Source organism: Gasterosteus aculeatus, chromosome 4 (genome assembly GCF_964276395.1).
Source record: "Gasterosteus aculeatus chromosome 4, fGasAcu3.hap1.1, whole genome shotgun sequence".
NCBI lineage: Eukaryota > Metazoa > Chordata > Actinopteri > Perciformes > Gasterosteidae > Gasterosteus > Gasterosteus aculeatus.
Window position 1 is genome coordinate 29,096,389 of NC_135691.1, and position 12,898 is coordinate 29,109,286.

General features: G+C 46.0%; 1 protein-coding gene across 8 annotated transcripts in view; it reads left to right on the forward strand.

The window, feature by feature from the left end:
* ccdc146 (coiled-coil domain containing 146) overlaps positions 1-12,563 on the forward strand; it is a 36,675-nt gene extending 24,112 nt beyond the window's left edge. For 5 of the 8 annotated variants that reach the window (XM_040173653.2, XM_040173654.2, XM_078101842.1 and 2 more), the window contains 10 exons: positions 292-380; positions 1,139-1,303; positions 1,500-1,575; positions 2,007-2,155; positions 2,284-2,512; positions 8,685-8,795; positions 8,973-9,110; positions 9,571-9,696; positions 10,863-10,985; positions 12,279-12,563. In XM_040173653.2, the coding sequence (XP_040029587.2) occupies positions 292-380; positions 1,139-1,303; positions 1,500-1,575; positions 2,007-2,155; positions 2,284-2,512; positions 8,685-8,795; positions 8,973-9,110; positions 9,571-9,696; positions 10,863-10,985; positions 12,279-12,479 (1,407 nt within the window). In that variant the 3' untranslated portion in view covers positions 12,480-12,563. Of the gene's footprint in view, positions 1-291; positions 381-1,138; positions 1,304-1,499; positions 1,576-2,006; positions 2,156-2,283; positions 2,513-8,684; positions 8,796-8,972; positions 9,111-9,570; positions 9,697-10,798; positions 10,986-12,278 lie in introns of all 8 variants that reach the window. The other 3 variants (XR_013467493.1, XR_013467494.1, XM_040173655.2) reach the window with 2 other exon arrangements.
* The last annotated feature ends 335 nt before the right edge of the window (positions 12,564-12,898 follow it).

Genomic DNA, 12,898 nt, shown 5'->3' on the forward strand with positions numbered 1-12,898 from the left:
AAATTGAGTCAAAGGCGGATATCTTTTGGGAAGAAATGACTTTTGGCGCACAAAAACAGAACTAACACTTCATCACTGCAGTATATATCTACCTGAACAGTAAGTGATGGCAACGAGTACCTCCAAAAAGGCATTAATGGAATCGGAAATCTCTGCTCTTTTTATGTCTTCAAAATGTCCAAAGAAACGGAACAATTTACACTCACAAATCTGATTTGAAGGCCGGCGTTAGTGACGACACTCGTACACTGTGATGATACTGTGGTTTCACCTGTGTGACTCCATCCACAGCAGCTGAACCAGCGCGTCCAGCAGGAGCTGCGCGAAAAGGACCACGTCATCACGGATCACGACAAGCTGAACGCCATGCTGCAGCGCAGGTGTCCCCTGCTGTTTCTCTCTTCCTTGTGAGACCGAAAGAGATGCAAAATGACCTAAAAAGCAGCGGATTTGTTATGTGTCTTACTCCTACATAGGAGAGGTGGAGCACGTCTCGTAATCCGGGTCAACTAGCACCTGTAGCCGCAACATCTCCACGGTGTTTGCAGTCAGTGTAGGCAAATTGAATTCCTAGTAAGTAAATTGACGTGCTTGACGATTGAATCCCGGGTTATTTGTTTGGCTCCTCTGATCTCCGCAGCAGCTGGGACTACAATTAATTCAGACCTCTGCACATGTTGTCAGGGTAGAAAAAGCACTGCCTTACTAATTGGTCATACTTTAGTGTTCAGGGCTCAGTGTAATGCATGTGGCACCTCCCAGTTCAGCAGCCGATCCTCTCAATTAGTTCACGACCGCGGAGCGCAGTCGCATGTGGATCCGCCCTGAAAAATACATCCAGTCGAGCAAAAAACGGAGCAGGATGCTAATTAAATATCGGGCTTCCCCTCTCTGTGTAATCCTAAAAGAAAATATTCTCGTCACTGTGTGTCAACTCATGTCTTGAACCAATGGCAAATATAAATGTGATGAGACGTTCTGCCATGCTTTGATCGTTTTTGATGAGAGATCAAAGTTTAGTAATATCAAGACGGCACCATGATGATCATGGAAGTCCCGTTTTCGTAGGGAGCAATGGGCAGCCGCTCTACATGACTGGAGCTTGGATCGCAGCTAATCAGAGTTTTCTCCCTTTTAGAGTTGCACGGTACCGGAAGCTGTGCGCCATGATCACGGAAGAGAAGAATAAGTACGTCGGCCTGAAGCAGATCGCCTCACAGACGACCACGGAGCTGACGGAACAGATTAAAGTGCTGGAAAATGAGACCGAGATCCAACGTACCATTGTCATCAACAAGGGCCGGTGTGTGCACAGCTTTCGTAGAGCGTCCATGTTGCTCCAGTGAAATGATGCATGCCAATTTAGAAAAGAGGACATAGTAATTCTGTCTCACCAAAGATGAATATGAATGAATGAAAATGAACAAGTGCATGTGTTGGTAATCATCACTGAAGCTATATCTGCATTCTGATATTCTCTTTGTGTGAGTCCATTCCAGATCCCTCACAAAGGCCCGCATGAAGATCTCTAAGGTCTCCAAAATAAGGGACAAACTGCACAATGACATCTCCAAGGTCCAAACACACACACACACACACAAAGAAACACGAGACCAGTCAAAACACAGTGTGGTTCTTCTTGGCCGCAAGCTATTTGCAGTTTAATTACGTTAATTGATATTTTATTAAGAATAACATGGTCATGGGGGAACAGATATTCAGACACAAAGCTGTTGACTATTTTGTGAGTGAGCTCGACTCTGTTGTCTTAAACAGGATCTAGGAGCCCTTCTAGAAAGGAGGCAAACCCCACATACAGTTTCCCTGGTGTTAATCTGTGGGTTTCACGAGACTGTTAAACAGTAAGACGTGCACAGTTTATAGTTTGCAGATAACAGTTTGCGGAAATTCATGCTGTCTTGTGTTAAAGTTTAGGTTACAAGCAGTGCTGCCTCTAAGAGCGCTTATCACACAAATGATTATTTCTTTAATGCTGTGTCTTCTAGGTTGCCTGGAAGCAGAGGGAGGTCCGTCAGGAGTACGAAGACCACCAGCTGGAGTTGATGAGACTCACGCAAACCATCGACCTCAAAGAGAAGGCACTTCTGGAGATCAACAAGAACCAAGGAACGGCCATACAGCGCCGCAATTTCCTGTATGTTTATGATTTGAAGCCGACATGAAGTTGCCTGAATTTAACCAAAGATCTAAACTACACACGTCACGCAATGTGTGTGTGTGTGTGTGTGTGTGTGTGTGTGTGTGTGTGTGTGTCGCCTATAGTGGCATCCAGCTCCTGGAGCACGACCAACTGCTGTTGAACTACTACGAGAAGGTGAACGTCCAGGAGGCCGCCATCGCCGAGGGAAACGTGACACTGGAGAGCCTGGAGAAGGAGATGAGAGACTTGCGGTTGGAGATTAAGGAGGAGAGGAGACGGATCGACCTGAAGAAGAAGGAGGTGCCCGTCACCAAGCAGTTGGGGGCCGAGGTCGCCGCGCTCCGCATAGAGGTGGGGTAACGATGTCGCCGACGCGAAGCTCACACATTCGTCGATATCGTTTCTGTTGAGCGACAGTGTCCAGTTGTCAGTCCTCCGACAACAAACGAAGGTACAGTTACTTTTGTTGCAGCAAAGGTGCCCTGAACGCATTTTCTGCTCCTATTTCGTGTCGCGAGCGCGAGGTCCGTTTCACACAGCAGCTTGTGTGCATATTTTTCATAGGACGCCTCCAGCGTGTCTGCAGCGCTCTCGACTACATCGTGACGCGGCCGAACTTGTTAAAAATCCTATTTTGAAGGCAGTCAGGCAATTATTATTTCCTCCTGGCGCGATCGGAGGATCAAAGTTGCGCCGAGAAGACAAATTGTGTGTCCGCGAGATTTTCTGTACAGTACATTGTCCAGCTGCATGTCTGTGTGTGTGTGTCTGTGTCTCTGTGTGTGTGTGTGTGTTCCACCTTGTAAAAAAAACGGACACCAGCAGATTGACTGAAAGCACCACTAATGAGCAGGTCTTTGTTTTGGAGCGCGTCTCCTTATAACGAGACTTTTCAAATGCTCTTGTAAATATCAGCTGTGTTGGAGGGCTTCCTTCCTGCCTTTTTTAAAATAATGAACCGCCTCAATGTTCCTATTCTTCACTGGTTGCAGTGAACATCACCAAAGTGTTTCTGTCGAGCATATTCCAGATTCATATTACTTACTCTCTCTCCAAGGACTCCAAGACCCTGCATCAAGTCCGATTTGTCTCAGACTCTATGGTATTTTTGGTTCACGCACCATTACTACCTTTTGAACGCTCATCAAAAGAGGTCGATTCGTAGCCTCGCTTTCAGAGCCAGTCCTCCAACTTCATTTAGTTGAGGTGAGCCGCTGTCAGAAGTCTGAACAAAAAGACAGTAGTACTCTTGCTCAATAGACGCTGCGGACAGAAAGGAGACGAGGGTCTTTAACCGAGAGGGACAAAATCCAAACAACCAAACGCTGCACGAGTCTCATGGACTGAGACACTCATGAATAAATAACACAAATCCACTTTGCAATACCAAGAGTGATGGACTCATAGAAGGAGACACACACGCACACACACGCGCGCGCTGAGTTTCCCTTGTGTGTTGCTGCTGTGGATCTGAGTGACTGGTTTGGACTTGGCTGCTGAACCAGACTTCTCTGATCTGAGTCTCGTGCTCATTTGGATGAACGCAGTGCTTCATCACGGGCTGCTGTCCTCCATCTGTTTGCCCCTTCTGCCGCTCACCGCTTGCTCCAACGGGCCTCGTCAGTTACATCCCTATTCTTTTTTTCTAGTCTTTACATTTGTCCAGCCGTCCTCCCGTTCCCGCTGCCTTCGAGGCATCCTCTGGGTTTGTGTGTCATTTTCAGTCCCGTGCTGCCTGTTGCCCCCTTTCACATTTAGCATTTGGCTGTAAATGCACTACATTCTTTCTGTCCTGTCCTGTGCGGCCGTGCCAGCTGGGCGACAATGAGTGTCACTCTATCACTTTGGTTCCAATCGAGATGACACTATGGTGATTTCACCTCTAGCGCCACCGCGAGGTTTGTCCTTTGCTCAATCACTGTTCTCCCAGCCGATGCAGCTGCTGGGCACAACAAGCAAATTGCCGGGGTCGCTCCTGTTTGAGGAGGCTCGGTGAACAGATATCATACTTTTGAATTTATCCCTTTCGCAAATTCAATTTCCATGCAACTGCCTTGCTGTCGATTTTATTATATATTCATACTGCATATTCGTATTCATCTGTGACCAGTTTGTCCGCTCATTTCAGACGGGCCCTCCCGCTCCCTTTTTGATGGGGGAGGGGGGGGGGATTTTGACATAGATAGATCGGGCCATCTGTGACCCTATTGAAGTTCAATATACTCTGTTTACTTACTGCGGCAATTAAAATTCCTCGGAGCCAATGAAAGCCTCCGCTGGATTCTGAATTTACTACTTGTTTATGGGTCGCTGGCACGTCGACATCGACAACGCCGAGATCCTGGATGCCGTGTTTCTGAGGAATTGGGATGACACCCTCGCAGCGGTAGATGGTTCGACTACCCGAGTGTTCGTGTCACAACGTCGCGTGCAAACATAATATCCCCAACAAAGAGGCTTTAATGGGCCGCGCACACACACATGGTCGGTAATGGAGTAGGATACCTAATGGGCCGAGGCTGATGCCATACTGCACTGTCCCCCGCCGGGGCAGTGAGTCATACCGCCGTGTCTGTCCCTCTCTTAAATCTCTGTCGAACACGTCTTGAACTCATTAGCACGTGGGGTGGGGGGGGGGGGGAACCCGCCCGCGAATCAAGTCTTGATACACGTGCGCGAGAAACTGCGTTGTACGCGGAGGGGCTCGAGTCAGACGGAGGCAGCGAAACGGCTACCAGCCCGTCGCTCCCGTTGAGTGGTTTGAAGAAACTCCGCTCTGCAACCCCCTGAAAGTGATGCGGTAACTCACTCTGATCGGGCTTCTCTTCACGCCGCCTGCTTGAACACCCTTGAGCGTACTCGGGCGTGTCTCAAGACACGTTGGGATGCATCCCAGATTTTGTTGAGAGTGGTCCTTCAATAACGTGGGTTTTTTTTTTGTTGGACCAGCAGTAGATTAGATCTGCGATCCTCTCGGCCCATTTCCTGCATCCGGCTTTTCAGAGGTGAAGTTTCTCACCACGACGTGCGCTTTGATTGCTGTTGCCCACTGCAAAGGGTTACTACTCCGAATCATGTGCAGTCACCTCAGGTAATGCCCTCTGACCCCTGGCCATCTTTCTCTTAATGTCTTATGATTGTGATGTAGCCCGAGGTCTTCTGCAGGCAGGAGCCGTGCCTTTTATTTATTCCTGCGTCCCAGAGGGGGGATGTCGGGGGGTGTTGGGGCTTTTGTTGTCAGAGATCTTTCAAGACTTTGCAGTGATTTGCCTGAGGAATTTAGGGCCGGCGCAGTCGGGTATCTTTCTACAAATATCTTCTTTACCACAAGATCGTTTACAGCCCTCGACTTTTAATATCCATTTTTCATCACGGCTGCCTTATCTGACAATGTGTTTCTGCGGCGTCTGCTCAGATCGATGGGATACTTTTTATTGATCGCTTGTTTGTATGTTTTAATGCATGCGTTTTGCAAGGTTGTGAATGAGTTTTCTCACACCACTAAGCCCCCGGAATACGCCCGCTGCATATCTATACTCCCAATCGAAGGAAAAACAACAGCTGACTTCATTGCTTTAAGTTTGACATCACCGGTTAATTAATAATACGTCGGCTTCTGATGTTTTGAGACCTGCCGTTGAATATTTGTGAAGAAGTCAAGTTAAAATGCACATGTTCAAATTATAATGTATTCCTCATTTCGGGTATTATGAAAGCTTCAGTTCAGCTCATCTGCCTGCATGTTCTGCCAATTAACCTTTCACAACCTTATTATGATTTTAATGTTTTACCTTACTGACCTTCCTGCTTTAGTGATCTGTCGCTTTTTGCATTTTTTCTCCTTTAATTACAAGGAACTTTGTAACCTAATTTTTGGAAGTGGTATGTAAATAAGGTCATTATTCATCTATGTTATTATACTGTTCAGCATGCAGTGTACCATCAATTATGTGGCTTTTTAAGGCATCATGCTAAACCACTTACTGAGCGTGAATTATGGAAATTGCATGCAAATTGTATTCTGCGTGGCTGCTGTCGCGTGCACGTGGAATGCTTTACAGCATTCATAAGCCAAGAAAGCGGCAATTATTTGTGACAGTCGGATGAGGAAAACAGAGAGGCGGGCGGGCAGAACCGAGGCTCTGACACAGAGACGGATGAATGCAAAGAGAAAGACAAATATCGGAGCCACAGAGGGAGGAGGACGGGTATAAAAATGTTACGTGCAAAGGCCGAAAGCCGAATAAAAAAAAGAGATGAAGGGAGGAGAAGGAGGGTCACACTGACAGGCTGTATCCCATCCATCCTACGGCCGTTTGAATGGCTCCAAAGTGCCTGGGTGTGATGTAGATTTTACCACAGGTTGAAAAGTTCATCTGGATTTACAGCTTAGAATGAAGTGAAAACATCTCAAATTCAGCGAGGTTTCTTACACACACATAAATATTCACTCTTCGATTGCTCCAGAAGTGTTTGCAGGCCGACCAAGTCAACGAGAATAACAAGGATTTGATTTCTGTTAATATCGAAGCAGAAATGGAAGTTATTATTCTGAGGGCAGGAATTTTTACTGGTAATTTTATTTAAAAACATACATCACTTAACTTTGTTGAGAGAATATGAGGTTTGAACCTTCTGCACTGTTTTGTGTGCCAAAAAAAAACATTGTCTTTCTTTTGTTTTGTTTATATTTTTCTACGTTAATAACTGCAGATAAGCCCGGTCCCTGCTGGTCGGCCCCAATTCCTGTATCTCCACATCGCCCGTGTCCCTCTGATTCCATCTTTCTCCTCCGATCTCCCCCTCCCTTCGTCACTCTGAACTCCATGCGGTCCGTGCTCTGCTCCTCTTCACTTTATCTTCCTCTATCCCCTTATCAGTGTCTCTGCCAGTGCGTCTGCTGCGCTCTCATCTTCACTTCTCAGATGGTTTCTGTCAATCCCGTCCGCCTCCCTGAGCATCTGCAACTTCAGCCTGACAAACGGCCTCAGTTGATCACATGACAGTCACACTAATGCATTAAAACTTGGGTCATATGACGTTGAGAAAGCACTGAGCTGCCGGAGTCTGTTTTAATCAGACTCTCTGTCTGCTTGCGGGGGCTTCAATAATCTCTTCCACAAAAAGGGGGGAGGGCGGAGGGAGGACAACTGGAATCGTCACTTTGTTCCACGGCGTCTCCCGCGTCTCCCGCGTCTCCCGCGCAATTTCTCACATTGGACGAACGCGCAGAGACGCGCACACGAGCGCGCACGTACCCACGCCGCACGGTTGAGTGGAGAAAGGCCGCTGTTTCATAAGCCAGGTCACGGCAGTTCAGACCCCCCCCCCCTCCCCCCTCCCCCCCGCGTTCAGCATATTTCTACACAGTCTTTGCTCCTCGTTTCCTCACTTTGCCCTCTGCGGCCTGAGCACTCGCTTCCACTTCACTTGTCATTGTCTTTTTCTCTCCGGGCTGCTATTCATATTTTATCATGTCTCTCTCTTTTTTTTTACTTTCTATTTTTTTACTGACGTCCTTTTTACGGTTTATCTATCCTTGATCATCTCGACTTCACATATTTTTATACAAAGTAGATTGATTTGCTGCCAGGCCGTATTTGCTTTAGCTTTCCGGTTGAGATTCTACTTTAGAATTCATCTGCAGCCTGTGCGCCGTTTAGAAGGCTGCCTGCGTCCGTACTCCTCTTCGACTCTTTTAAACAGTAGATATTAGAACCAAATGTTCTGTATGAAACGCACTGACCAGGTGGATCCATGTGCAGCTATGAGCTATGATCTTCCTCCATTGCTGTACGTCCTGTTTACACAATGTTTGTTATGTTATGCTTTTATTTCCTGCACCATTCCATCAAATAAATATGGTCTCGACACATTTTACCAAAATACTTTTTACTGTTTTATCTAAACAACGAAGTCTCTGCAGACTGTTCTTCTGGCGCTACCAGGGATCAAACCCTCCACAGGATATATTTTAATGAATGTATCCCATGTGGATTTTCCGTCAATCATTTTACCTTTTAATCAATAAATCATGTTAGCAGCACATTGACTGTCTCAGCCCCTCACCCACTAGATGCAGCTGTTTCAGAATAAGACACCTAATTTGACGGCATCTCTCGTCTTCCGACTTGCCTTTTGTCTTTCAACAATAGAACTTTCACATTGTCGGCAGTTCCGTAGAGTTATGCATTAGTGTTGTACATCTCTGTCTCTTTTATCATACTTTGCCAGTGACTTGTCACGTAGTCCGATGCAGCTCCATACAGGCGCTATGTTTAGCTGAAAAATGGCATGCATTTTTTGGGGGGGAATCTCCAAGGCAATATCATCTGAATTGCTTGGAATTCAAGGCACTCGAAACAAAGACAGTAGCTGACTAACTGTAGATGTGTCGCTTTTCATGTTTTTTTTCATTCTCATTTGCCTGAAGTGTGCTCTCGTGGGAGATCATTGTATTGTTCTCATTACTAGAAAGCGGTGACGGTGTAATTCCAAATTAAAGTCTTGTTTTGTCTCTCAGTTGTCAGAAGCCAGGGACAAGACACTTGCAGGTCTGAATGGAACTGTTGACTTCAAAGAACTAAAAGGCAAAGACCTGTCGACTGCAGAACTGGTCAGGAAGGTTGAGCAGGTACGCAGCATTAAAAGGTTGTTTTGAACCTCTGCACATGTTGCATATGAGCTGGTTTTTCAATCCTCGTATCTAATAAATGAATTATTGTCATATTTTCAACTTTATTCATGTTGCACGCACATACGATGATGCAAATCCACTAACAAAGGCCTTAATGTCCCATGTGGTGTTCAGCTGGAGGCGAATCTAGCGCAGAGCGAGAGGCAGTCGCTGGAGAAAGAACTCCTCGTGCACCAGGTGACCCGGCTCTCGAAGCCACTCAGCGAGCAGGCTGACGGCTGCCATCAGGACCGACTCCGGCTGGCGAAGAAGGTAGACGACCACAGGGAGAGCGGAATGCTCAGATTAACGCACCCGGGCAAGGATCCTCGTTATGCCGTTCACCTGTTTCCTCGCAGCTTCTTTTTTTTTTAGACCTCCCTCCGTGTCTCTATTGGGAACATTGTTTGAGAAGCATGTGAGGAGCACGCAGAGTGGGCATTAGGGAGTTCACCGAACATTACAGATTCTTCGAGCTCCGTCTCTCATTTGCTGTCCGTGTATAGACATATAAATAGCCCCTGGAACGAGGTTGTAATAACAGGACCTGAATGAAGATGAAGTTGGCGAATGTTATGCACTGCATCATTACTTTGCATCAAGGCCGATTGGATATTTTGAAAAATAAGCTACAAGTTATGGAGCTTATTTATTTAAGATCATTCATTCTGAATCAAAATTCATGTTGAATCATTGTGGGATTCGGCTGATGTGCGTCTTGTTTTTCCTGCAGTTAAACGAACTCCGAAGTCACATAATGGTCATCGACCATCGCACCATGGCGGCCTCCGCAGAGCTCTCTGTGGCTCAAGCTGTTGCTCTGTCTCTCCAACAAGAGATCAAAGAGAAAGAGATCCAGGTAAGAGGGGGGGGGGTCGCTCACAGCTTAAACCTTGGGACCCGGATGCACGTCCACCCCTCAGGCCACCCGCCGTCTTTTTGGTTGTTCTCGCCTCCATTGAGCTCAAACAAATTTCTCACCTTTCCCCCGTCGTACACCCACAAACACAAGTTATTTTAGCTTTTTGCACTGTAAAACAAATAGGGAGGCAAACACAGAGGCAAAATAATATTCACTAATGATTGAGAAAACTCCATGGGGGTTGATGAAAATGAATTGAATCGAGGAAAGAAAACGAAACGATGGAAGAATAATAATTCACAGTCGGGGAGCTTTTGAAGGAGGGAGAAGATATCAGAAGATATCTGCAGGGTAGAAAACTGTAACGCTAACGGATCCCTTTTACACCGTAATCGTGGCTAAAATAATTCATGACAAGCATATTTTTACAATATCTTTTTTAAATCTTTAAGAAAAAATAGAAGATGCCCGCACCAGCTGCCCATGAATGAAATCCTGTATCCATGGCAACAAAGAAAAGGGAATTTTGTTTACATTCAAGCCACATAACATCAAGTAGTAATATTGCGAATGTACCGACCTCGCTGTCTGCTCCTATCGGGAAGGAAAAGAGATGTGAGTCAACCTTTTGAATGGTGTTTCCTTCTCAGATGTGTGTGTATCGTTACCGGATATATTACAGCACTTCAACTTGAGACTTGACCTGGTGATTAAAGGCCAACGCTAATGACTTACGTACATTTATTGATGCATAATTTGTTTCTGGGCAACAACCTCAATAAAATAGTAACACCAGGTGCCAGATTGTAAGCAAGCATCTAAGATGAAGTCACAAAAAGGAGAAAAACAAATAGTGCCGCTTGTTTGAACAGAAAGTCCCACCGTTTTCCATGTCAAATAAAGATGAAACCACCAAACTGAGTGGATTTCCCCGGTGCCTTGCAAATGTTTCAAGCGTCGTAATCACCTGAAAAACCCCGGCAGCTGACACAAATATAAGGTGAAAATGCAAAGGCATAACGTTGTCCAAATTCTGACAGTAATGGAACCATCTGTTTGTTTGTTTTTCCGTGCCGTGGTTGGAATTGAATTGAGCCAGGAGGGTGCAGAGTGACGGGAATACAAAGCGAACGGGCTCTCACGCCGCCGCTGTGTGCTTGCAGATGGACAGGTGCCAACGGCAGCCGGAGCAGGGCCGGCCACCGTGCCCTGAGTTAGAGGAGGAGTGGAGGAGGATGCTCCGAGACAAGAAGAGGAGACAGAGGGACAAGGAGGAGAGGGAGAAGGTTAATAAGACACACACACACATACAAAGATCTCGGGTTGAGAAATGATCGCAGCACAGAGGTGCACGTAAAGGAAGATAGAATGACAAAAGAAGGAAGAAGTGGAGCCGGGACACGACGTGACGCAGGGATCGATTAAGATTCTTGGGGATAATCGGAGCCTCTGTGTACCCGGACATGCGCGAGCGTGGGAAGTGAGCAGAAACCCTCCACACACTGGCCTAATCTCTTGTATCCGAGATCAGGCCGGATATAAGGCCATTTTCACCACATGCACAAACACTGGGCAGGAAGAGCAGACGGGCAAATAAACAGAATTTGGTCCACACAAAAAAAAAGCCACACCAACCGGAATCAGTTGTCTGAAACTGTTGCTGTCTGTTGTTATGGCAATTTGTTTATTTTCTCGCCCAGTTTAGTTCAGTTTTCATTTGCGATGGCCTGAAAAGGCGCCACGCTCCTCTGCATGCACAACGCATAAGCAATAAATCTTCTTTTGAAGATGTTTTCTTTGTCATGCATTTCAAGGTTCCTCTTGAGATGTAAATGTGTTTTTATGAACCTGAGCACAATATGTTTTATCCTGTTTATTTATTGCCAGTTCCCTGCTATTTCTTTTCTTATGCATTCAAATTCCTCGGTTTTGTGTGCAGTCCTTGGATCACATGCCAGCGGATAAACTGTTCATATGCATGAGAAAGTGGCCATCTCTTTGAAGTCTCAGTTAGATTGAAGCTGGGTCCATTTGCATGCTGTTGTTGGGTGAAAGTCAAAGGGAGGACCGTGGTGACGTGTAGGACATGTGCACACCGGATTAGATTATTTCGTTTTTCTCAGCAGAAGGCTGCTCTGTTTGCAAATTGATGCATCATCCATATTGGATTCCCATCAATTTTGCCACACACTGGTGTCAAAAAGAAGTAATGTATGTAAACTGCGTGGTTACAGCCAGCTGTTTACCTGTTCATTAAAGAAAAAAAGGAAAAAGCAGCTTTCCATTTGATTTCCCGTTGGTGTGTCAAAGTCATCTGAGCATCGCAAGCTGTCAGTTGGATAAATGATCATGTGCAGCTGACTAAAATCAAACTTAAATCAGTCATTGTGATTGTTGGCTCATGCACGCAACTGTCCCTGTTTTGCTTGTGCACGATCTTGAAAAAGTGAGTTGGTTGTTCCGTTTTTCGTGATTTGAATTTCCGAAATCCTAACTTTTTACCCAAGGTCATGCAGTATTACATCAAATATTAAAACTGCCTCTGGTGTGTGTGTGTGTGTGTGTTTGTGCGCGCGCAGCTTGCTGAAGAAGAGAAGTGGAACCAGCTGCCTAATGGAAGGTACACAACGGCTGAAGCCCGCCCGAACGCATACATCCCCCAGACCGACTCGCTGCCTCTGCCCAGACCCTACGGAGCCCAGGCCCCCTTCAAACCCTCCCCACCGGGAGCTTACATGAGACACTTCCGCAATCCAACGCTCAAACCCTTAGACATATAGACCAGGAATACACACACGCACTCATGAACCTTTGGATGTTGGTAGAGTTGGATATTCTTGACAAATATATTTCAGTGATTTGACTCATTTCTGTCTCCTCGTTTTTTGATCCATGTGTCTCCTGACGCACCTCCAGGGGCCGCGCCCTCCTCCTCTCTTTTATTTTTCTTATGTGTGTTTGTGTCCTCAGACTCCAGCACACCACAGCTGTTTGGTCACGTGACCGCATACTTGTGTTCTGCATCTGGTTGTAATTTTAGTTTCCTTTTTTCCCCCGTTATTTACCAGCAATAGCTTGTTTACACTCATGCTTGCAGTAACACGGAATACTGTAGAGATTGGAAAGTAACGAATGTGTTATTTCATCATGGCCTTCGGTAAGAGAGTAGGTAATTACTTCTGTACTTTTTTATCTTGCT